Source organism: Anabrus simplex, chromosome 2 (assembly GCF_040414725.1).
Source record: "Anabrus simplex isolate iqAnaSimp1 chromosome 2, ASM4041472v1, whole genome shotgun sequence".
In the NCBI taxonomy this organism is placed as follows: domain Eukaryota; kingdom Metazoa; phylum Arthropoda; class Insecta; order Orthoptera; family Tettigoniidae; genus Anabrus; species Anabrus simplex.
In genome coordinates, this window is record NC_090266.1 from 355,995,588 (window position 1) to 356,022,989 (window position 27,402).

The window sequence follows — 27,402 nt, forward strand, 5'->3', positions numbered from 1 at the left end:
AAAGCGCAGGGAGTACGGACATAGGACGATAGTCAGAGGGTGATTGTGGATCTAAACTTTTAGGTACCGATATAATATTGGTTGTTTTCTAGACAGTAGGGAAAGTTCCGTTTAGTAAACAGTAGTTCAGTATGTGCGTCAGTATAGGTGAGATAGCACCCATAATATTATGTATAAAAGTAATAGGAATATCATCTACACCTGTAGTCTTTGATTTAATCGAGTACAAAGCCTTTTAACCTGATTTTCTGTGACACTGTGAAATGTGAATGGTGGATTGGCTGGAGGGGAGGGCGGTGAGTCGGTGCAGTTAATTGGGGTAGGGTGAATATTTATTCTACTAAAGTAATCGTTCAGTTCATCAAGTGGAATCTGTCTCTGTTGATGTTTTCCTATTCCCAGAGCTCTAAGTTGGTCTCATGCGCGATTAGAATTTAAGTTGTTAGCTAAATTCCGAAAATATATACATTTTTTAAAAATTTCTGATTAACTGCTTTGTGCGATTTCTTAAGATGCGGTTAGATTCGAAGTCTGTGTCATCTAGGGTTTGTTTATAATGTCGAAATAACGAGTCACGGTGGGCCACCATTCTCTTGCCTTCATCATCTAGCCATGGAAAAGAAGGACGAGAAACCTGTATTCGTCGTGCGTGTGTGTATCTTTGCCGCATTATTTGTATAAAATGTCCTTTCTTTATTGCTTATCACATGACCATTATTATAATAGCATTACCGTATTTATTCTAAACCAGAATATTGCATCCTTAATCAAACTGTTTATTCTTGCATTCATTTCACTTGTACTCGGAATATATGAAATGCTGCAGTTATGTTGGGATGTAACAGAGGTAGCCGGGGAACGGGGGCGGCGTTGTCGTCCAAGGAGTCCAGACACCCCAGGAGTTTTAACGAATGTCCTTTTATTGAGCATTTTATACATAGCTTCCGGAGTCCGACTCATTGGCTGAATGGCCATCGCTTCAGACGGTCCCGGGTTCGATTCCCGGCTGGGTCGGGGATTTTAATCACGTCTGATTAATTCTTGTGGCTCGGGACTGGGTGTTTGTCCCAACATATTCATATTCAGACAACATACTACACTACCAACCACCAAAGAAACACACAACACTGATTACATCCCTCTATATAGGGTTGGCTTCGGAAAGGACATCCGGCCGTAAAACAGGGCCAAATCCACAGGTGCGACACAGTTCGCATCCGCAACCCCACAGATGTGGGAAAAGCGGGGAAGAAGAAGAAGAAGAAGAATAAGAAAATTACTATTAGCTTCCGGAATCCGCACGAATCCACCACTCTTACTTGGATCCAAGGGCACTCATTACCTTTTTCGGTATTCTACACCACCTAAACTATGGAAGTTTGGACACCTATCAAAATAAAATTCTGGATGAATGGGCCCCCCCAAACTGAAATCCTGGCTACGCTACTGTTGAATTCTATTACGTAATTCGCAAACATTGTTCGAGAATTGAATCATATGTAGAAACATCTAACATTCCATACAACTGTTGTATTTAAATCAACAGTCTCTATATTAACTATCAGGACGCATGAAACTAGAGCAGATAGCATGCCTGAATATTACAGGTTCTTCAGTAAAGTCTTCCTATTTCTGACAATGAATATGAGTGGATGTGACCGCCTGGAGGTCATTAAACTCGGACAGGGAAAGTAGGTCAACTCCAGGTACGCAAGAATATGACATAACCGACTACGCTTCCAACTACAAACCGGACGGGGTTTCCAGATGTACGAAGTTCAACAACGGTGGCTCGAGACATAAGGTAATTACAGCATCAGACATGTCATGCATACATAAAATGAAGAAATTAATTAGGGGAACCGAGCTCGATAGCTGCAGTCGCTTAAGTGCGGCCAGTATCCAGTAATCGGGAGATAGTGGGTTCGAACCCCACTGTCGGCAGCCCTGAAGATGGTCTTCCGTGGTTTCCCATTTTCACACCAGGCAAATGCCGGGGCTGTACCTTAATTAAGGCCACGGCCGCTTCCTTCCACTTTCTAGGCCTTTCCTATCCCATCGTCGCCATAAGACATATCTGTGCGACGTAAATCAAGTAGCAAAACAAATTTGGGGTGATATCAAAATTTAATTCACGTAAAATGCCAATAGCTTCTTAAATTTTACATCAGGTTTCTTTGTATGTAACAACAAATCTCACAGGGTATTCTTTATATTATTCAATTAAAGTAATGCAATTTGATAGTGATGTAAATTATAGCCATGAGTTCAGTTTTCTTTTAATAATAGTAATTGATTCTATTTCCAAGTACAATCCTCAATTGTGGAAATGCAGCCACAATATACATCTGTCCTGATCTAGATTCCTGTATACTGCCAGGTGGGCGAGTTTAGCACCCCACGCCTTGAGAATAATAAATATGAGGGATGCTCTCTGAATTTTGTTGCTTATTACAGCAACTGACGCTAAACTAATTTAAAGAGTATTGTGTGTATGAAATTAATAGTAACAGTACTGGTCGGAGTAGCCACAGCCTTAGAATCTGTTGTGCGGTGAGCAAGTCAAAATGGGAAAATAGAAAACAAATCTTGTATACTAGTACTTTGAACATTTTACATTAATACCAAAACAGTATTTATTATCCTCCTAAGTCAGTTCATTAGTATCATCTTATAAGGTGAGTGTTAATTAAGCATGTTTCAACTCGCTACGAGTCACCTACAGTAAAAAACCTTGAATTAGAATGACATTAGGATACATTTCAGACCACGTCACGAGTAAATTAGACAACATCCTAACAAAGAAACAGAATACATTAGATAAAATATGGAACACCCTCATAAGCTCAATTAACCATAACACAGTAAATCCTTCTAACCCTCATAACATCACAGAACCTAAAGTTTTCCATCCACCGGTCATGAATTTGAGTAAAATTAACCTTAATGAAGGTGATGTTGAAATATTGAATAGTAGACCTAAACACAACTGGCACAACCTCTCTAAACACGACAATTTAATCACCACTTTAGCAGAGACAGAAATGGCTACGAGCAAACTACCCTTAGAAAAACAAGAGGAGATGAGATATGTATTAAAGGACAAACTTTTGTCCAATCTTAAACAAGATAAAAGAATTATTAGATCACTCCACTAGCAATAAAATGAATAATCTTAGGAATGATTGATAACAAAAGACAATCATCAGATTATTGACCAGGGTGACATCCATCATAGGACTACCGACAAAGTCATTCCATCACATACTGGAGTCTATAATACTTCTGTCTCTCACTAGAAGCTGGGCTACCTGAAATCCCCTTAAACTTTCCAATTCAGATGTGCACAGCAGTCTGTCAGCATTCAGAGTTTGTGGAGACATGCCTTATACATCGTTGTGACATTAATTTAATCAATGGAAAATACTATCACAGCCTATTTTCTATGAATAAAGGGTTCTCCATTTAGGCAACAATGTTCATAAAGACTGACAATTTGCCTTGTGTTCATACCATTAGAGCAATACACAAAAACATTGCAATAATATTATATTGAACACTCATAAAACACCATACTATACAGAAATAAATATTTAAAATTTCAAACTATACAGAAATAAATATTTAAAATTTCACTTGTAATGAATTGAAGTGTGATGATGATGAGGAGGATGATAATAATAGCGATGATAATGTGTTTAATGTCCTTCCAATGACTGTCAGTATTAAGAGTTTTCAATATGCTAGAATTTTGCATCAACATAGGGATCTACACACATAATAATAATAATAATAATAATAATATTCTGTGTATAATAATGTTATTGGCTTTATGTCCCACTAACTACTTTTAATGGCTTTTGAAGATGCCAAGGTGCTGGAATTTAGTCTCGCAGGAGTTCTTTTATGAGACAGTAAATCCTTTTTTTTTTTTCCTTTTTGCAATTTGCTTTACATTGCACCAACACAGATAGGTCCCATGGTGAAAATGGGATAGGAAAGACCTAGGAATGGGAATGGGAAGGAAGTGGCCGTGGCCTTAATTAAGGAACAGCCACAGCATCTGCCTGGTGTGAAAATGGGAAACCATGGGAAACCATCTTCAGGGCTGCCGACAGTGTGGTTCGAACCCACTATCTCCCACATGCAAGCTCATAGCGGCACGCCCTTAATCTCACGGCCAACTTGCCAGTAAATCTACTGACACGAGACTGACATATCCGAGCACCTTCAAATACCACCGGACTGAGCCAGAATCGAACCTGCCAAGGTGGGGTCAGAAGGTCAGCGCCTCAACTGTCCGAGCTGCTCAGCCTGGCTCTTAACAAGGGAATTTACAGAGACAGATCTCTTAAATTTGATAACTTCTATAAGAATGTACCTGTGTTGTAATGACAGGAGTTCAGTACCTTACAAATTAAGCTACTCAGATTACCATAAAATAATTTATTATTTTACAAGTTCATATAAGGGGCTTGAAGACGAGAGTATAAACAGTTAAACTGGTGTGTGTATTTCAAATCAAAGTTATGCTAGGATTGGGAACGAAATTGCCATGGCCTCTTTCCAGCATTCACCTCAAGTTGAAACAGAATAGACAACTGTGTTACCCAAGGCTGGGTATTCCCACTCCATTTACTCTGACTAGTCCTAAATTCATAATAGAGTCAGGAACTGATCACAAATCATCCAACTAGGAAGCATAGCACAGCACATAGCAGCTATTAATAAGCAGCCATTAAAAGCATAAAATATAAATGTGTAAGTATTGATGCACATGTATGGATGTCTCTTCCCTTTCTCAATGTAATTAACTTTGTGCAAGGTCTGCTTTCATTGTCTATTCTTTCTCAAAATGACCTCATTTTCTTTCAGTCAGTTGTACAATATGTTTTACGTCACACGACACAGATAAGTCTTATGGCGACGATGGGTGGGAATGGCCTAGGAATGGGAAGGAAGCGGCCATGGCCTTAATTAAGGTACAGCCCCAGCATTTGCCTGGTGTGAAAATGGGAAACCATGGTAAACCATCTTCAGGGCTGCCGACAGTGGGGCTCGAACCCAATATCTCCCGATTACTGGATACTGGCCGCACTTAAGTGACTACAGCTATCGAGCTCGGTTAGTGCGATGTTAAACCACTAGGAAAAAAAAGTGAACAAAATATTCTTTAATTCTTGGCTGCTCATTACTTTCTTCCAAAAATCATTATCATGCATTCATTTTCGAATACATGTAGCCACATAATACTTCCCTCTCTCTGCCGAAAAGAGTTGTCCCTCTTCTGTCTTCCCCTACAGACATGTATGTGTTAACAAGCTACATCGAAGCCAGTGACCTGGATTTAGACCAGCTATTCCGCTCCAGGTAACGGACGTGAGGCCAGAGCAGACCTGGTTTTAAGGCAAGTAAAGAAAACTTTCTCAAATTTAGTAAAGTGTCAATAACGGACTTCTATGGTCACACAATTTGTCACACTTGTTCATAACATCACCAATTCATGACCATTGACAAGTTCACACAACAAACAATATCGTACATATACACACATGGTTGAAAGTGATTTGACAGGATGTGATTATGTTTTTGTGGGATGAAACATGTCATTCTCTTACCAATAAGTGGTTTTTACAGGAATGTTATATTTTGAAAAACTTAAAAGTTATATCAACTGAGTTGATATTGGAAAAGAATGGCTTCCTTCTCTGTTGGAAGTTAACAGTCTACATGGTATCTGTTCATAGGCTTCCTCGTGTAATGTAAGTGTTCTTTGTACCTGTGATCATTTAATGCATTCATTCATTACAGATATTATCACTGAATTACAGTTTTCTATAAACAAAGGGCTGAATAAAACTAAATGATATGGGGCTGGTATATTCCTCTGTGTATGAGCGACACCCTCCTAATATAACTGATATTTTCATTATAGGGCATAAGTTACTGTATGACTTCTTATGCTCTGTTTTATTTTTTAGATTTCTCATGAACTCCTACCGATCCCTCAAAAAAAAATTTGAATTCCTATTTTACTGTATAATAAATAAGCTACAATGTGAAGACCCTCTTCAGTAAAGAGTGAAGATACACAGAATATTTCTAGAATGGTCATTATTAGGTCAGATATTCTTTATATGAACATATAAACCATTAAGTCATATATACATAAATAGAAACACACAAAAAGGAAATCAGTAAAACATAAAAACATATCTTTCTATATTGCCATCTTCATTTTGACCAATTCCAATTTTTCTATATCTATTTTTTCTGTTTCTGCTTCCCAGCTTCATTAAAACGGCAGGCAATGACATTCACTGAGGGGTCATCTTGGCAGATCCCCAATCTTGATGTGGAAAGTGTAAAATAAAAAGAAAAGCTGGATAAGCACAAGAAAAGGGAAAAGACAAAAGAATAAGAACAAAATAATTGTTTGTCCTTCAATCTTCCTATACATACCTTGATTTGCCACTTGTTTGTTCCTTTCCATTACTTGAATTGATTGATATAGGTGTATCACAAAAAGCGAGTTTTGTCAATATACACAGTATGTAGTACACAAGGCCAGGGGCAAAATCATACCAGGATTCCATGAAAGTGAAATTGTAACAGACATAGGAGTCTACAAGAACATTTCTTTTAGACTTCATGTATTAGCTGTTGTGAGTTAAACTTAAATATTTCAGATATAATTTTCTGATCAACAACTACACCAATGATTACCTAGAAGGGTTAGCATCAGTAGTTTCTTTGGTCGTAATACTATACATAGAAGAATATATTCTTGCTGAATATGAATAAGAATTAAATATTCTGCATAATTAGTGAACTACACTTAGGAGAAATTATTTGATGTCAACGTGAATTTTACTACAAAATACCGGTTTAAATGATGTCCAGAACCTGGGAGATAAGAAGTGAATATTCCACAGGAGCTATAGTACTCAAAATAACATTGCTTTATTTATAAAATACTTAAATATATGCTTATTCCATACATCACATTGACTTTGTACTCTTCCAGAACTTTAGAATTTGCTAAATTAACAGAAACATGGTAACAAACATTGTTACATTTTCAAAATATCACTCTATAATTCAGAAGCAAGAAAAACTACATGATTTTCTCAACCTCAGAAGTATTTACAAGAAAAATAAACTATAAAAGAGACAACTGATAAATAAATGAGAATAATTATACAAAGTTGGTTAACAACAAACACATCTTAGGTAACAAAATATAAAATATAATTTACCAGTTTCTGTATATAGGGTGGGCAGAATATAATTGACCCAAAAAATATTTGTAGGACTGATGCAGAATAGACCCTTGTTAATAAACAGGAGAAATGTCCATCACCGGAAATGCTGGAAACCGTGAAATCGATGCACCAATTGGTTGCTGCCATTTGTCTGCATGTGCGCATCTCCCGAGTATGTCGTCATGTAAATACGTCTGAGTGAATGAGAGGAGCAGGCGTGTTTAGTGACCAGTTGAATGCAACACAAAATGGTGCCATGATAAAGCAGCGTGTGTTCATTGTCAAGGGTTCTGCGAAGCACATTTTGTGGAAAACCTGTGCAGAACTGTTTGCACAAGAGTTTTCTTTTTTTTTTTTTCTTTTTCTTTTTTTTTTCTTTTCCTATTTGCTTTATGTCGCACTGACACAGATATGTCATGTGGTGACGATGGGATAGGAAACGTCTAGGAATGGGAAGGAAGCAGCAGTTGCCTTAAGGTACAGCCCCAGCATTTGCCTGGTGTGAAAATGGGAAACCACAGAAAACCATCTTCAGGGCTGCCGACAGTGGGGTTTGAACCCACTACCTCCCGATTACTGGATACTGGCCGCACTTGAGGAACTGCAGCTATCAAGCTCGGTGCACAAGAGTTTAAGACTGGAAGTGCTTTGGCAAAACCTCCAGCAAAATCTGCATTGCAAAACTTAGTGGCAAAATGGTGTGAAACGGGTTCTGTAGTGAATAAAAAAATGTACCTATCTGAAAAGAGTTTGAACATCAGAAAACATTGCTGAAATGAAGGAAAGTCTGCAACTGAAATCTGACGGAATCTTACCGCCATTTATCTGTGCAAGTGGGAATTAAGAGATTGTGTCAAAACATCATAAAAGACCTGCATATGTATCCTTACAAGTTTACTGTTGTGCATGAACCTTCACGTGTTGAGTTCTGCCAGTGGTTTCCGAGTGAAGTAGAGCCAGGACTTTTGGGTCCTCAGTTTTTCATTTCTTCAGATGAGGCCATTTCCAGCATCTTTTGTGGTATTCATTAACAAGGGTCAATCCCGTGTCAGTCCTGTTGTAAATATTTTCTGGGCCAGTTTTGTTTTGCCCACCCAGTAGTCATAAATATACATAACAGTTAGAACACACAAATACACAATAACTTTGGATTGGGAACTGGCAATTGTTCAAAATTAAGTATAACCACAAAGTAACGAATGTTGCAATTTGAACAAAGAAATTAGGGCACAACAGTTTTCTCCACTCAGTAGTAGCATTCATAGATTTATATGAACTTATAGCCAAGTGGCAGTGTTATTATGACATCACTATGCTGATTTTATATAATATATATGTATACGTATATATGTTTCTTTTTTTGCTTTTTACAATAATTTCACTTCAAACAAGTGTACTTAATTATGACTTTGGTTTTAAGTGGAAAACTGCAAAGACACTCAATAAAACTAAAATGAGTGTGAATGTCTACAAATACAAATCTCCGAAACAAGAGCAGCAGAGTTTCTTTAAAACTCTTCCATATATGCTATGTTGTATTTGATCATAAACATATAATATAATATCTGAAACATGATTCCCGTACGCAATACTTTAACAGAGCAGAGATAGGTGGAAATAAGAGCATGTTAATTATCTTTCAATCTTAGAGGATGTAACATGGGTTATGAAAAACAATATTGGAAATATTTTGGTTGATGGAATGGCAGCTTGTGAATTTTAGAGAAATAATGTATACATTTATGAAATAAAACAAGTAAGGTTAAATGTTTCAAAATGCAATTCAAACCTTTCTTTTGAAATATTTAGAAGAAAGTTTGTTTTCCTTCATAAATACCAGCAACTAACAGCACTGTCAGTTGAAATCTTTTAATGTCATGAAATGCGACATTACAATTTACTAAAAAATAAATAAGACAGTGTTTAGTGATGTCATATATTCATTTTCCTCTTAAACAAGTCTTAAATGGGTATACATATTTCTTTGAAAATTGAACCACACTTGTGTAGCTCTCACAGTACCACCATCTAGTAGTTAATTCGGTTTATAATGGAACATTACACGAATATAAAATATTTTACAATTTCTAAATTAAAGCTATAATAAAATATCTTCAGAATTTATAATGGTAAATAAGAATCACTGCCAATGCTGTTCTTAGAGAATTAAGTTCTATTGTAGCAATTCTGACTTCATGATGATTCAATTCTGAAGTAACATCCACCTTGAACCTTATGAGGAGCAGGTGCTGGATTAACATATCACAATAACTCCAGTAATCTGGATGAGGTCCACTTTTTGGCTAGGAATCGTTATAAAAAATCACTGATTAAGAAAAAGCACAGTGGTATAAATAAAGTACTCTTAAAATATACTTATATCTCTTCTCCATACAATATACTATTTCATTTGATGTAAGTAGTGATCTGCTGATATATGAACTTTCATCAGAGGACTGAGCACTAGAACAGAAAACAAAGAAAGATGAATAATTATGTACAATTCTCATGAATTCTGTTAACATGCAACATTAAAGCAACAAACATCACCTGAAAAGATATCATGTTTTTAACAATTTCTATATGCATACTTTTGTGTGTACAGTAGAACCTCGATTATCCACCTTAATGAACGGCACATAGCGAATTGAAAAAAAATTGAAAACAAAAGGGAGATAATCTGCATTACCAATTTTAAACTACCTAAATATAACCATTAAATACATTAATCCTGCACTGTTGTAGCACCAAGAACTCTGATGCTAAATTGATGATGATGATGCTTGTGGACCGAGCTCGATAGCTGCAGTCGCTTAAGTGCGGTCAGTATCCAGTATTCGGGAGACAGTAGGTTCGAACCCCACTGTCGGCAGCCCTGAAGATGGTTTTCCGTGGTTTCCCATTTTCACACCAGGCAAATGCTGGGGCTGTACCTTAATTAAGGCCACGGCCGCTTCCTTCCCACTCCTAGCCCTTTCCTGTCCCATCGTCGCCATAAGACCTATCTGTGTCGGTGCGACGTAAAGCAACTAGCAAAAAAAAAAAAAAAAAATGATGCTTGTTGTTTAAAGGGGCCTAACATCGAGGTCATCGGCCCCTAGTGGTACGAAATAACAAAGAATTCAAATTCATCCACTGACTAAAATAAAATAAAAAATGTCATGAAGAATGAAGGGATGGACATGAACCCTAAAAAAAAAAAATTTAAAAAAATAAAAAAACAGTGGATCAGACTCAGAAAGAAGGTAGTTAATTAGAGTGTTACTGACCAAGGGACCATTTATGAAGCACAATGATGCTTGATGTCTGAAGGGGCGCTAAATTCACGTCTAAGGCCCCACAGAATGGTACATGTCACGAGTAAAGTAGAACCATGGTATTTGTCATTTTGGGGTACTGATCAAAAGTAGCGAAGACTCACGGTGGTCCACACAAGATGGTATTACTCACAAGTATTGCAATTCATACAGGGAACGCAGACCTATGGTGTTCCTCACACAATGGCACCACTCATAGCCAACGCAAACCGGTTAGGCTCCTCACCTAGGTGTACTAATCACGGGCGCCGGTATTCCAGTGGTGTTCCTCACATAGTGGGTACCAATCACAGGCAACGCTGACCCCTGGTGCCGCTCATACAGCGGTACAACTCACAGGCTACGCCCAGACCCGCGGTGTTGCTCACATGGGTACAACGCACGGGTACTGGAATCCACCAGACCAGTCTTTTTACTGCAACTAATCACAAACCTATTTCGTACCAATTTAGTGATACTACTCACAAGTACATGCAACCCATGGTGTTCCCCGCATGATGGTACGAATCAAGAGTAGTTTGATGGTTCTAATTCAATCATCCCTTGGTCGCCCCTTGTAGTCGCCTCTTACGACAGGCAGGGGATACCGCGGGTGTATTCTACATGTGTGTCCCCCATCCGCAGGGGGTCTGATGCTAAATTTGCTGCACATTTTGAACTCTACATTTCTCATCTGGGTGGAAATTCTATTGACATTTTACAGTTGAAAAAGCATATCAAAATGACTTCAAACGATACCTGAAGTAGTGTAACAGAGGAATCTCTCCTTTACGCTGGCCAGGGACCCACCAACCTGCCCCTAGAATTATTCTTTCTTATACACTACAGAAGAATAAAAATGGAGGTTGTGTAAATGTGAGAATTTTCAACCATTTTCCGTGTTGCTAATGGCCTGCTTGGGTCAGCATTCATGAAGACAAGTTTTCTGTTGTCTCCAATATAGCTCACACTATGTGTGCCCACAAGGTTAACACCAACTAGATAGAAATAAGAAAACCATACTGTTTCAAAGGGTCATAGCATGTGCCGTAAACTTACTTTTCGTCATGTTTTATTAGGACTCTAAGGGATGTCAGACACCTGTTGGCCATGAACCTCAGACACCTTTTGCTTGCCCTCAGACTAATCATCTTGTTATTAGCCAAACCTAACCAATCCAGCCCTATGGTATTGTCACTAGTTGTACTTAAGCTATCCAGACCAATGGTCTTGTCACTAGTCACCAGTTCCTAACTTGGCAGCCTTCTCTAGCGTGCTGCAATGTCATCAGAGCAGCGCCATGTTAAATCTCTAACCTATCTTTCGTGAAGTGTCAACAGAAACTTTACTCTCAGCTCCAAGAATGCAAAAGATAAAGGTTAACTTTAGCTTTCCTCACATACTCTTTGGCTTTCCTTGCTTTCCATTAATGTGTTAAAAAGTACAGCATGATGTACCGTACGCTTCTACAAATACCGGAGAATGACAATGATGCAGCTCGGCTGGTTTCTGATTGTTGTGCGCTGTGAAATTTTTGTGATACAGTATTCTGACAGGTGTAAACACAGTTCAATCCTGACAGAACGAGACACAAGTTACACATCTGGAGATGTTACGTGCTATTTGTAAGTATAATTCAAGAAGTAGGAACATACCTGCCAACTTTCAAAAAGAGAAATCCAGAAGATCCTAAAGTGGAAAAATTTTAACAACATGTGCATGCGTCAAAGTCTTGAGATATAGTGAAAAAGGACGGCAAGGGGGGAGATTACAAACAATGCAAATACAAGTCAAATGCATGTTATGATCACCCCTCAAATTAAATTACACAAAGTTACATCTTGATGGGTGCTCATCTGTTTTCGCTTAATACTGAGAACAGTTCACACAGTACACAAACAGTGCTTTTCTTCACTTTAACCCCTCAGCGTCGCAGCCATTTAAAGAGCTTCCTACCTCGCGGCCGGATGAGATTTCAACTACGCGCGACTGAAATACACTGATTCACTTAAAACGTTACTACATGTATAAGAATAGCCCGATATTCACGAAATTTGGAATTCCTTATGATAGAACTATGTGCGTGCAGATAATTACATAATTGTTTCACATTTCCTTAGTAATTTAGTTTCGTGTGATAGAGTTCGAAGCACTCTTCGAGACAGAGAGCCAAGTCACACTCCTGGCAGCAGTACACCGACGTCTTCTTTTCGCCGTGTTTTGAACACACAATACAACGTCTCTGAGGTTTGGATTTCTACTCTTGGGTGCTGATTTCCTGATAAAATGTCTTTCCTGCAACCTTGGAACTGTATTATCTGATGCGCGCCGGCCTTGAACATTTCGTTCTCCGTCCGAGCGAGCGTATTTTGTAAACAAACCTTCCACCAGCTGAACCCGATAAGATAACTGCTCAATGTTTGTCCCTGTGACTTGTCTGAATATTATTAGAGAATTTAGGAATCAGAATTCACTCTTGAAAACTTCCGTTTGACCTGTATAATTATCTATATTCTCCTACACGAAATTTCCAAGTACTGGTTCTTCCTCATCGTCACTCTCACCATTTACCACTGCATCCGTCACAGCCACATCATCTATTTCATTATCACTGCTGCTAATACTGTCAATATTACTTTCAACTAAACTTTCATCTGAATTATACAATATTTCAAGCACGTTACTGTCAGTCAAACCACGGCTGGTGCTAGCCATTGAGCACGACGCGTCACACGGACTGATGAAGCTGTAGCGAGTCCGAAAGCAGCAGGACGAAACTGAATGAAGGGAATAACAAACCAACTCGATACATATTTCAGATAAAAGGTCGAGACATCGTCTTTCAAACGAGATATATACCATGAACAACTGGTTCTTGCATCGTATCACAGAAAGCAGCACCAACTGATGCCTACACAAAGCGCTCGCGGAGAGTTACGAAAATATTACAAGCCTAGAAATAAAGACAAATATAATAAATAAACCTCTCTCTTAATGTAAAATTAGAGCAAAGAACATCGTGCGGAAAGACCAACTTCTCAGATCATCATTTCTTTGATTTGTTCCGTGGGAAATAATGAAGCAAACAGACTTTAGCGCTATAGCCGTAAATGCGAAACCATGTATGGGTCTATACCACGTATAGAGGTCGGCGGCTACGGAAGAAAAGAGTGTCTATACCACGTATAGAGGTCGGCGCTGAGGGGTTAAACTTGGGGGTCACAATATGAATGTCACCATCAAAATTAAACTAAACATGTACACTTATTTACAAAATTCTGTCAAGTTCACAGTATGCAGGCTATATATCCATCACAGGTTGGAGAGGACAGATGGAGATGAGTTGCTTTCTTTGCTTTCTTCAGAAATTCTGGAGGAAAACTACCCTAGTAACATGGACCAGTACTTCTGGTTTTCAAAACAGAAATAGAATCCAGAATTTCACTTGACATTGAGGACCTAAACTGATTTTGGTTGTTTTTCACCAAGCTGAACACATGTTCACACTCAGCATTGCTATGTGGTAGAGTCAGAACAGAAAGCATTAGCCTGGATATCCTATCATACTTAGGAACACCATCAGCTCCACGAATGTTCATCAAGCGAGCCCGCTTGGTGTCATATGTCAGATTCTCAATCTCAACAGAATCATTAATCTGAAGAGCTACAAATTGGTTCTGTAACACATTCATTACATTCTCAACCAACTCACTGTCCTTCCTTGGCAGCAATGATGGAAAGCTTTCTATAAAGAATTACACAGAAGAAAACTGGGCATCTTCAATTTTTTAAACATTTGCAACCTTTGAATGTTTCAGTACTTCATCATTGAGTGGAAACTTGTTAATAATATGATCACATGCTGTGCAGAAGTAACCCCTGGCAGATTAAAAGAATATTGATTTACCTCTATCATTACGTTCTTCACCAAGTTCACTGTCTCAATGCCAATGACTAGCTCTCAGATTTTCAACAGAACTTTTAATAAAAGGGAATTTTGATCACTTTTGGTTTAACAAATCTGGAAAGCAGCTGCTTTAACAGGCTCATCATTAGTTTTAGTAGTTTATGAATGTGAGGGGAAGCACTCTGAAGTGCAGAATTGAGATTTCAAATAAAGGAATGACAGCATACAGGACGGCATAGTATGCCTTATTTAAGCCTGATGACAGAACCAGAAAAAAACTTCACGATTTTCTTTAGCATAGGAGTGTCAGATTTTGAGACACATGCAAACCTTTTGGGAGCGACCAATTCTGACGACTCAGTAGCTTTTCTCTTTTCATTGTCTTTGGAACTACCAGGCTTGGCTTTTGGGATTGTAAATGATGTTAAACAGGTAGTTGATGCACACTGAGCATTAACAAGCATCTCATCTTTAAAGAAACCAAGTAGTGGATCCCAATGCTCTTAACAGCCTCTGCAGACACCTTCCTAATGATAGCCATCTTGTGCAAACATGTTTCAGTATCTTCTTTGTTTCCTTGTTGCGAAGCTCTTGGAATTGCAATTGCGACTAATAGTTCATCAACTTTAACAGGCAAACAGCTTACACCTTTCTCAGCAGCCAAGTTAATCTTATGGCATGAGCAACCCAGTACAAAGATAGATGACTGTGCTTCCCTTAAAACAGTAGCAACTCCATTCTTCTTTCCAATCATGACTGGAGCATTGTTGGAACATAATGCTACACAATTCTGAATTGGTATTTTGTAACACTCTAATTTGGTGAAATGACCAAATTACCAATATTACAACCCGCTGAGTCACCCACCAAGGCTGAGACAGACAACAATGAGCTAACTAACTTTTCCTGCTTTGCCAGAAAACAGGTGACGACAATAGGGTAAAGCTTAGCTTTACTATTACTGCTCCCATCCATATCTAAAGAAAATGGTTCACAGTGCATGTAACCAACAAGTTCACTTCTTGAATCTGCAGGCATTTCTTTCAAAATGTGTGGGGTTTTCGTACGACCATAGCCATATTGATTTGCAATTTCTGATCCTGAAAATATTTTCCTAAACAGAGCACCAGCATGATCGGCAGCAGCTAGCGGGATATTATGAAGTGAACAAGCATTCCGCTCTTACTACAGTATATCAGGGTCGGTTCCAGAAGAGGTGAAAAGCAAATTAATTTTCTGACTGCCATCCTTAAACTGTGTATTGGAGACATATTTAACGGATTTAATGTGATTTACTAATTCTGTTTTTCCTCTGTGGTGCTGGCCCTATGGTGTAGGGGTAGTGTGCTTGTTTCTTACCCGAAGGATCCGGGTTCGATTCCTGGCTAGGTCAGGGATTTTTACCTGGACCTGAGGGCTGGTTCGAGGTCCACTCAGCCTACATGATTAGAATTGAGGAGCTATCTGACAATGAGATAGCGGCCCCGGTCTAGAAAGCTAAGAATAACGGCCGAGGGGATTCGTCGTGCTGACCATACAACACCTCGTAATCTGCAGGCCTTTGGGCTGAGCAGCGGTCGCTTGGTAGACCAAGGCCCTCCAAGGGCTGTAGTGCCATGGGGTTTGTTTTTGCTTTTCCTCTGTGAGAAACTTTTATATCACACGAGCACATGGAACAGAATGCGAATGTTTCGCCTTTTCATGATCGTATAAAACAAGGAAATTCAGCAGAATATGTCTCCCTAAAAGATTGATATTATCGTTTCTTAGTTGAACTCATTAAGAACACCACTAAAAATACTAAATCACTTACAAATTCGTCACACAATTCCAAGAGTTTCAGAACTACCGCCAATGTTCCTCACATATAAAATGAAAAGTTTAGTTTAACAGTTCCACCTTTTCAATACAAAATTTTTGTAATGCTGGTTACATTACAAATGAAACATTTATTTGGAACTAGTTTCGACCTAAGGTCAAGGTCATCAGCCAACAACACGAATTGCGCGCAACATATTGAATAGTCCATAAACAATGTACATATATCACAGAAACATTGTGGTTTGACATTATGAAGTTGAAGATGAAACAGTCACATAACGACACAGTCATAACGTCAAACCACAAGGTTTCTGCAATATATGTATATGGTTTATGGACTATTCAATATGTTGCGCGAAATTCGTGTTGTTGGCTGGTGATCTTGATCTTAGGTCGAAACTAGTTCCAAATAAATGTTTCATTTGTAATGTAACTCGCATTACAAACATTTTGTATTGAAAAGGTGGAACTGTTAAACTAAACTTTTAATTTTATATGTAATCACAATTCAATACGGACCATTCTACATGAAGTTTATATCTCTTAATGTTACTCACACCCACACACAAAGCCTTTCAGCTGCTACGAAGCACGACACATTTACTGAAGTTGTTGTATATAAATTCACAGCCTGGTACTTTTCACTGATTTCTTTTCTTCAAAATCACAGCCTGCTACTTGTTTGGGAACATCTCAGTGAATGAAGTAGCAGTTGAGGTCAAACAGGTGACAAAAGCAAGGTGATAATCGGTAATGTGATTATCGATACATTTACCGGTCCAATTATAAACACTGCATCTTGTATTACCACCTACTATCAAAAGTCTAACAAAGCAGACTGAACCGCAGAAAGCGAAAACGAGCGCAGATATTAAAAACCGTACAATAATGTTGTTTATCCGTACAACCGTAAAACACACTCAAAATCTGTACATTTTATGGAAAAACCGGAATACTTGGCAGGTATATAGGAAAGACCAGCATAGTCCCCCTTCCACACCTGTTACATGTGCTGTGGACTGGGAGTAGGAATATTATATTATTCGTCACCAATGGAACGGACTATAGAGTACCTACATTAAAAAATATGGCTTCTGATTGAGGTAATGAAACTGAGTTTCTTGAATTTAATAAAGTAAGTTTGTGATTGTCGACTTTGAACAGCTTTCGTTTGTTCCCTGACAGAACACATACGGTATTAGCAGCATACCTTATACAATACATGTACGTACTTATGTTATGATCGTAGACTTGTGTACCGGAAAGTCAATATACAGTAGCTCAAAAAGAAAAAAAGAGAGATCACTTGATATCACGATATCTTAAAGGAGTTATATTACAAATTATTTAGTTTACTTACCAATTTGTTTAATGCTTCTGGGTCTGAAAATGTATGCATGAGAGGCAAAACTTGTCACTCTCGATATCACATGCGTGTGCATTTTTGGACCAACTCTTCTTTGCTTTTAATAAATCTAGATTAATGTTTCTTAGGCAACAGATAATCCACAGAACAGTTAATGGAGGGATGGATAATCAGAGCTGAGAGAGAGAAAGAGAGATATTCTCTCGCGCCTACTAATTTTGTTTTATGTAGCCCAACTAACCGGCGGTTTTATATATGTCATGAAAACATCGGCCTTTCTGGTATGCACAGCAGAAACAAACAGATATCTTTGTATTTACTGCCTAACCGTAATAGGAAAATTATGCTGTAACATTATTAAGCAATGGCAATCACGAGTGCACTCTCTAAATTAGACTATGAAACATCTGCGAAACACGAAGCAGGCACTGGGAGTAGGAACTTTGCCAACTCACCACTGACAGCTTGAAACATACCACATAGTCTGACAGAATTAAAACTATTACATGAGCTATAATCTGCACACATTGTGTTGCAGTGCACTATAGTGTAGTTGCTAAGGGCAAGAAAAGCAGGCAGGTCTTGTGTGTGAGGTGGGAGTCACTTTACAAAGGTAAAATTAAGTGTATCTTCCTAATTCAATACATCATACATCAATATCTTGTAATGTGAGATGGGAGGTTCGAATCCGGGCCAAGGATACTTTTCTTAAATTTCTATTTTTGTAATTTTACTTCGAGAAATGTGAAATATCCTCTTTTGTGCATATTTTCAGTGAATGACAGTGTATGTGGCCCTACCAAGGACTGATTTCATATCAGGGCCAGATAAATACAGAATAGGAAGTAGAGGGAACCAAACTACAAAGACAATGTTTAGCTACAGTGGCAAATGCTTGAAATGATGACCCGTTTGGTTTATACACATCTGGGCCGTCTGCTGAACAGAGCTTTTAGCACTCTGAAGCATGGCCAGTGTTACTGATCTGCAAGTTTCGGTGATGAGTTGCTGGAGGTGCTCGGGATTTTCTGGTGCTTGAGTGTAAACTATTTGTTTCAAATGCCCCCATGGGAAGAAGTCCAATGGCATTAAATCCGGAGATGTCTCTCATTCAGATGGCGATGGGCAACTTACATCGAATGTGATGGGACCTCCATCCTATTGAAACCACATCATTCAACGATCTCCAAGTAATACATCCTCCAACAGAAGTGGGAGTTCATGGCAGAGAAAGTGCAGCTGGTGCGTGCCTGTTAAACGATTCCCTAAGAAATACGTTCCGATAAGGCGATCACCCAAGATTCCACACCATACACTCATTCCCCATTGTACTTAATGGGCTGCCTGTCACACCCAGAGAGAATTGTCAGCACTCCAATAGTGCATGTTGTGGCGGTTGACAGTTCTATTATCATGGAATCGCGGTTCGTCCGAGAACAAGATTTTCGGCAGGAATGCATCATTTTCCACATTTCCTAATAAGCACTGAAAGAAATTCATTCAAGCCTCGAAATCTCACCCTTAGAGCTCTTTGTGTAGTTGTAGATGGTAGGGGTGATATTTATGTGAATGCAGTATTTACCATACAGACTGCGGGCTGATCATAATATATGATTGTTCATTTTCCGCGTTGATTTCCCAGTTTCAGTAACCAGAACTTTATTAGGACTTCCTGCCTAATCAACACTGTACAAATATGATTGAATTTTTATTCTACCTCATTAAAAGTAGAACTAGTTTCAGTCCACTATTGGACCATCCTCAGCTACAATATAATAAACTTAAAAACTATACATATAACGCATAAATTATGATACAAAATTCGTGTTGGAATTACATTCCTTTTTAGGTAATGTCCTCATGAGTTAGGAAGTTCAACTAAAAATGTCAACACTGTATTACTGTAAAAGCTTCTTTAAGATTTGTCCTGCAAATTTCGGCAAAACATTTAAAAATACTATACTTAAAAAGTCTTTAGCATAACGTTTTAAAATAAACATTTGAAAATGTCATGACTGTCAATGAACAATTTACACTGTCCTAATATTAACCGAGCAAAATTTGTGCTGCATGCAACTAAAAAAGATAGGGGTAGAAAAACTGAGTGATAGGATAGAGAAAAATAAATCAAGATGGTTTGGACATGTTATGAAGATGGAGGAGGGAAGGGTACCAAAACAAGTATTGGACTCAAAAACAGAAGGAAAGAGGGCAAGAGGGAGGCCCAGAGCAAGATGGATAGACTCTGTCAAGAACAGTATAAGAAAAAGAAGACTGGACTGGAATACAATTACTGAGAGGGACATCTAACCTGAGTGCTGACAACACTCAACACGAATAGGTAACATCTTAGCGGTCTAAGGGATAGTCTACACATGCTTGGCATCTCATATTATCCATCACAAGTTGGATGTCCCTTTTGACCAACACGCTAGTATTCAACACGTACCAACATCATCGAGCTGTGCCACTTACAACTTTAATTCCTCAACAAGATTAATGATGGCCTATTTTAATTCAAGATACTCAAATCAAATTGTTGTCATACATTAACATTTGATCTCTTCGTAATGGACTACTTCAAATGCCAAATCATCAATTACGTCAATAATCACAAATCTCAATCTCTCGAACCAAAGACTTTAACCAGATGGTTTAACAATTTTAATGATATTATTTCTGAATAGGGAAGTCTTAACTGATTCCGTATCTTTGGAATGTATTACCAAAACATTTTGAAAAATTGTAACATTATAAAAACATCAAGATAGACTATTACTATAAAGCATTGTGCTATGTACTTTTGACATAACCATCAATTATTTACAGCTAACGGCTGATATGTTGTTATTCAAGATAAAACCAAAATTGTTATCCAACTTATCTTTTTGACTGCTTTTATTTTAATTGTGCAAATGTTAAATATTAATAATTATATTTTAACTTTAAATCAGGTGCCTGATATAATTTCGAAGAGATACAATGACTGAAGATGCCTTCTATGAAAGGCGAAATATGTCTCATATTTTTATACTGTAGTAAGGACAAGATTCTAATTATGTAAGACCCAAATGTATTGAATAGGTGGCTAAATAATAAATGAATTAGAAATTCTTATAAGTACAGCAGAAGTCCGCAATAGCAAGTACGGTATATAACGAGAACCCCGCTATAACGACAAGTTTTGTCTTTCCCTTCTAAAGTTCTACATTAAACTGTGTATTATCCTTCGGTTACAGTGAGAGCCCTATCGCTGATGCATCTGTTATTTCGAGTGATTAAGCGTGCGCGAATTTTTCCGTTACCGATATTTATGCACCCCAGCGATTATGTTGCGCACAATCGATCACATTCGGCATAGTTTCCTTGCTATCTTCCACACAGTACCCTATCATGTTACAAATCCCCACCACATTGTTCACAAGACACACCTTAAACCTACTACTCCCCTAACAAGATCTTTTTCTTCCCCCCCATCAGCCTTCACTCCTCCAAGACCTACCACAAATAACATTTATATCTCCTTCTCACAAGACTAACGTCTTTTACCACTGACTAATTTCATATTCATCAGTGTTAACATTATATCAGGTATAAATTACATACCAAGTCATTCAAATCAATCAATCACTACTGATCTGCATTTAGGGCAGTCGCCTAGGTGGCAGATTCCCTATCTGTTGTTTTCCTAGCCTTTTCTTAAATGATCGCAAAGAAATTGGAAAATTATTGAACATTTCCCTTGGTAAGTCATTCCAATCCCTAACTCCCCTTCCTAAAAACGAATATTTGCTCCAATTTGTCCTCTTGAATTCTAACTTTATCTTCATATTGTGATCTTTCCTACTTTTAAAGACACCACTCAAAACTTATTCGTCTACTGATGTCCTCCCACACCATCTCTCCTCTGACAGCTCGGAACATACAATTTACATGTTACAAATTTCATATTTGGTCCGTATTGAAATGCACATCAATTTAATCGAGCAGCTCGTCTCCTTTCTCCAAAATCTTCCCAGCCCAAACTTTGCAACATTTTTGTAACACTACTCTTTTGTCGGAAATCACCCAGAACAAATCGAGCTGCTTTTCTTTGGATTTTTTCCAGTTCTTGAATCAAGTAATCCTGGTGAGGGTCCCATACACTGGAACCATACTCTAGTTGGGGTCTTACCAGAGACTTATATGCTCTCCCCTTTACATCCTTACTACAACCCCTAAATACCCACATAACCATGTGCAGAGATCTGTACCCTTTATTAACAATCATATTAATGTGATTACCCCAATGAAGATCTTTTCTTATATTAACACCTAGGTACTTACAATGATCCCCAAAAGGAACTTTCACCCCATCAACGCAGTAATTTAAACTGCGAGGACTTTTCTATTTGTGAAACTCACAACCTGACTTTTAACCCCGTTTATCATCATACCACTGTCCACCGTCCATCTCACAACAGTATCGAGGTCACCCTGCAGCCGCTCACAATCTTGTAACTTATTTATTACTCTGTACAGAATAACATCATCTGCAAACAGCCTTATCTCTGATTCCACTTCTTTACACATAGCATTGATATATATAAGACTAGCAGAAGTACCCGTTCTTCGTACGGGTTATCAGAAACTGCCTTTAGTTACTCATACTATCGGTGTGACTGACTTCATTAGATATTTATATCACTAGAGTATTTACTTAAGTAGGTAGAAATTATTTGTCATGTTTGGAATTAAAGTGTGTCTCCTTTTCTTCATGGGGGCCTCTAAATATTAGTTCCTAATTAGCGTTGACCTCTAAGATCTTTTGCTACCATGTTTTTCCTTCATTCCCACTTAGATATACCTTCTCCCTTCACAAAGCTGCAGGTTTAGTGTAAGTATACTCCGCTAGATAGTACCACAAATATAAATACAGTATTATTGAATATATTTGTTTGATCCGACATTTTGTAACTATTACAAATGATCAAGCAAATACGCGATGCACAAAAGAAACTACTATGATTATCGATAATTATAATTCTCAGGGCTTGTCACTCATGTCGCACATCATATAATGAATCCGAGTATAAATGTAGAGAAATTTTTTCAAGTCATGGGCAATTGTGTAGGCCTACAGTATATAGGTTGTTTTCATGGTTACAATGATCATAAAAGTGGACCAAAATATCGGCACTAATAACATCAGTGATCCTACTACTCCATGAGTTGATAGAAAATAATTTATACTATAGGTAACAGACTCCGCAAAATGTTGAAACCTAAGCCAGTACGTAAAAACGGAGGCCCGTCGGCAACCGCTGGTCGCTGTACTACGGAGATCTCTGGGGCTATTATTTTTATACTTCACTTCCTTTCCATCCCCGCCCAAAGGAGTGCAACGAGCGTCTTACACAACAGTTTATTTTTTCCAGATAGAAAGTCATATTTGTATCAATTTTGGTTGGTAGCTATGCCCAAACGTACATGCATAATCTAGCTGCTGTAGAATCCTGAAACTGACGTTGCCACGATTACGGCCGTTTGTTTCTTTATCCGATTCCTAGAGCAGGGGTAGTGTGGTTCCAATATCTCAATAACGGTTGGTTTTAGAGCCTTAAAATATGGTTTCCTGGCCCGAAGGGTTTACCAAGTTTTGTTCTTTGCGTCGAGGGGCTTAAAATGAGCTTTGTCTCGTCCTTGTACGTCAAATCTTGATTAATAAATTTCATGATGTTCCGTATTGATATCTATAGTATGTCATAGAAAGAAAGAGATCCACCTTATCAATACTACATTTAATAATGTTTTTTAAAACAGGACTGGTTTCGACTTACCACAAGTCATCCTCAGCTGTCATTTACATACACATTAGAATACATGTTTTAACAGTTGTATCTTACAAATAAACATGTCATGTTTGATAGACATTAGGTAGTATGTCTAGAAGTGAAATTCTGCTTCTTATATCTAAGTTTAGAGGATCAAGGATATTAAAAAGATATCTATCTTTAACACATTAAAAGAATTATAACATATGATAAAATTTGTTGTTTACACCTGATCTTGAATATAGCATTAACGTTCAAGTTTTACTAGTAATAGTTCTTTAAAAGGACTTTCATATTGCGTTGTTTTTGGTCGACTAAATATGCTTAAATGTAGCCGCATGTGCTTATACAGTATACTTCTTATTAGGCTTAGACTTTGTCAAAATGAGTAATGTGAATTCGAAGTTGAAATTACAATAACAAAGTGAAATGCGTTTGAAATAATAGTAAGCTAGGTAATTGTAACCTCTGTTGAATAACTCCTGCAATTATATGCTATTTAAAATACATTTCATGCAAAGAAGACATTAGCACACTTCAATATATAAAAGTTGAAAGGTATAAGACAATCATATATGTTTTGTGAAATTCATATGAAGTATTGTTCTTTCTTCATGCGTATATGTCAATTTCAAATGGGGTAGTATACTTTATATAAACCTTGTCAAATTAAATAATGTGAATCTGAATTTGAGAGTGTGTTGAGAAATGAAATGCCAGGTAATTAAAACCTGTATTGAATGACCTCTTCAAATATATACTGTGTAAAATACATTAAATGCAACATAAGACAGTGGTACATTTCAATATGCAAGTTAAAAGGTAAGAGGCAGTCCTGCAAATTTGTAAATTTTCATATGAAGTACTGTTCTTCACGTGTACATGCCAAGTTCAAATGGGGCACTATTGGCCACTATTTGCTAAAGTCCAATCACTGTAAACTTATATTGTCTTGTTAAATACACAGATTGAAGATGAATGTGCTGCTGGGGTTTTGAAAGCTGTTGTTGTTGGTGGTTCTTTTTCGGTCTATGATACTTGCTAAGTATCTGTAAAAAGTAAATGAAATCAATTAGAAGCGTATTAGAATGTTAGAGTGTTAAACTTGTGTGTGTGTATATTGTAGAGATTACTTACTGTCGTGAGATGATTGGGAAGTGTATCGCTTGGCAGCTTGGCGTGTACTATATCGTGAACTTGTGGTATTAGCAAGAAAAAATGGATACAAGAAAGATACAGTCAATTCAATCATTCATAAATTCAAATCAAAACCCAAAACTAAATTATCAAAAATGGACAAACCTAAGAAAAACTACGCAACCTTTACATTTAATAACACGCACATATACTCGTTAACCAACATTTTCAAAAAACATAACCTTGAAATAGCCTACAGGACTACACATAACAGCAACATCATCATACATAACACAAAAACTATCAACAATAACAACAAATACCTTCGTTCTGGAGTTTACCGTATCTGCTGCAATAACTGCCTAACAAGCTACATAGGACGTACAGGCAGAAACTTTACTATCAGATACAACGAACACGTCAATGCCATAAAACACAACCATTTTTCGGCAATAGGACAACACATGGTTGATTACGAACATAACTTTACTAATATAGATAATGATATGATAATATTAAGCACAAACCCCAAAGGACCCTTACTCAATATTAATGAAATAACAGATAAAACCAATATTTTATTTAATAAAATCATCCCTTTTATAAAAAACTATTATCTGAGAACAGTCAATAAACAACACCACGCGCAATCCACAGCGCAGGAGAAAGACACGACTAACTCCACCTCTACACAGTTAGCAACTCCCCTTCCCCACCCCTCCATTCCCCTCACGACAACAGACACTAATACCACAAGTTCACGATATACTACACGCCAAGCTGCCAAGCGATACACTTCCCAATCATCTCACGACACTAAGTAATCTCTACCCCCCCCCCCTCCCACACACACACACACACACACACACACACACACACACACACACACACACACACACACACACACACACACACACACACACACACACACACACACACACACACACACACACACACACACACACACACACACACACACACACACACACACACACACACACACACACACACACACACACACACACACACACACACAGTTTAACACTTTAACATTCTAATACGCTTCTAATTGATTTCATTTACTTTTTACAGATACTTAGCAAGTATCATAGACCGAAAAAGAACCACCAACAACAACAGCTTTTAAAACCCCAGCAGCACATTCATCTTCAATCTGTATATTTAACAAGACAATATAAGTTTACAGTGATTGGACTTTAGCAAATAGTGGCCAATAGTGTCCCATTTGAACTTGGCATGTACACGTGAAGAACAGTACTTCATATGAAGATTTACAAATTTGCAGGACTGCCTCTTACCTTTTAACTTGCATATTGAAATGTACCACTGTCTTATGTTGCATTTAATGTATTTTACACAGTATATATTTGAAGAGGTCATTCAATACAGGTTTTAATTACCTGGCATTTCATTTCTCAACACAATCTCAAATTCAGATTCACATTATTTAATTTGACAAGGTTTATATAAAGTATACTACCCCATTTGAAATTGACATATACGCATGAAGAAAGAACAATACTTCATATGAATTTCACAAAACATATATGATTGTCTTATACCTTTCAACTTTTATATATTGAAGTGTGCTAATGTCTTCTTTGCATGAAATGTATTTTAAATAGCATATAATTGCAGGAGTTATTCAACAGAGGTTACAATTACCTAGCTTACTATTATTTCAAACGCATTTCACTTTGTTATTGTAATTTCAACTTCGAATTCACATTACTCATTTTGACAAAGTCTAAGCCTAATAAGAAGTATACTGTATAAGCACATGCGGCTACATTTAAGCATATTTAGTCGACCAAAAACAACGCAATATGAAAGTCCTTTTAAAGAACTATTACTAGTAAAACTTGAACGTTAATGCTATATTCAAGGTCAGGTGTAAACAACAAATTTTATCATACGTTATAGTTCTTTTAATGCGTTAAAGATAGATATCTTTTTAATATCCTTGATCCTCTAAACTTAGATATAAGAAGCAGAATTTCACTTCTAGACATACTACCTAATGTCTATCAAACATGACATGTTTATTTGTAAGATACAACTGTTAAAACATGTATTCTAATGTGTATGTAAATGACAGCTGAGGATGACTTGTGATAAGTCGAAACCGGTCCTGTTTTAAAAAACATTATTAAATTTAGTATTGATAAGGTGGATCTCTTTCTTTCTATGACATACTTGTACGTCAAATTCGATTTCGCCTATATTAGCCTATAATTTTAATATTTTTATATCTCCCCCCATCGCCCCCCCCCCTCGAATTATTTTGAAAATAAAATACAGCCCATGTTACTCACTGGCAATGTAGCTTTCTATAGGTGAAGTAATTTTTAAAATCGGTTCAGTAGTTTTTGAGTCTATCCGTTACAAACAAATATACATCCCTACACATATGGTTGCCATCAGGAAGGGCATCCAGCCGCAAAACAGGGTCAAATCCACATGTGCGACACAGTTCTCACCCGCAACCCCCAGGGTGTGGGTGAAGCGATAGAAGAAGAACACTCATTTTTAAAATTCACCCGCTTTTTCTTTCTTTTCACCCCTGTAAGTGGATTTTCCAAAAAGAGTGTGTTCATTTTTAACGGAGATTCCAAGTACCAATTTTAAAGTCTGTAACATCTTCATTCTTTGAGATACATGTATCCTCATATAAATAATTCAACTCCTTCCACACTTCTTCCCCCCCCCCCCCAAGTGGATTTTTAGAAAACGAATATTTGTATTCTTTTATTTTTAAAGGGGATTCCAAATATCA

The 27,402-nt window shown here is 37.5% G+C and overlaps 1 protein-coding gene across 4 annotated transcripts in view; it reads right to left on the minus strand.

Annotated features, from left to right (window-relative positions):
- Window positions 1–6,900: 6,900 nt before the first annotated feature.
- The window catches only part of LOC136864136 (ubiquitin carboxyl-terminal hydrolase MINDY-2), a 424,681-nt gene continuing 404,179 nt past the window's right edge, over window positions 6,901–27,402 (minus strand). For 3 of the 4 annotated variants that reach the window (XM_067140761.2, XM_067140760.2, XM_067140762.2), the window contains one exon: window positions 6,901–9,728. In XM_067140761.2, coding sequence (XP_066996862.2) covers window positions 9,714–9,728 — 15 coding nt within the window. In that variant the 3' untranslated portion in view covers window positions 6,901–9,713. The remainder of the gene's footprint in view (window positions 9,729–27,402) is intronic. The other variant, XM_067140764.2, reaches the window with a different exon arrangement.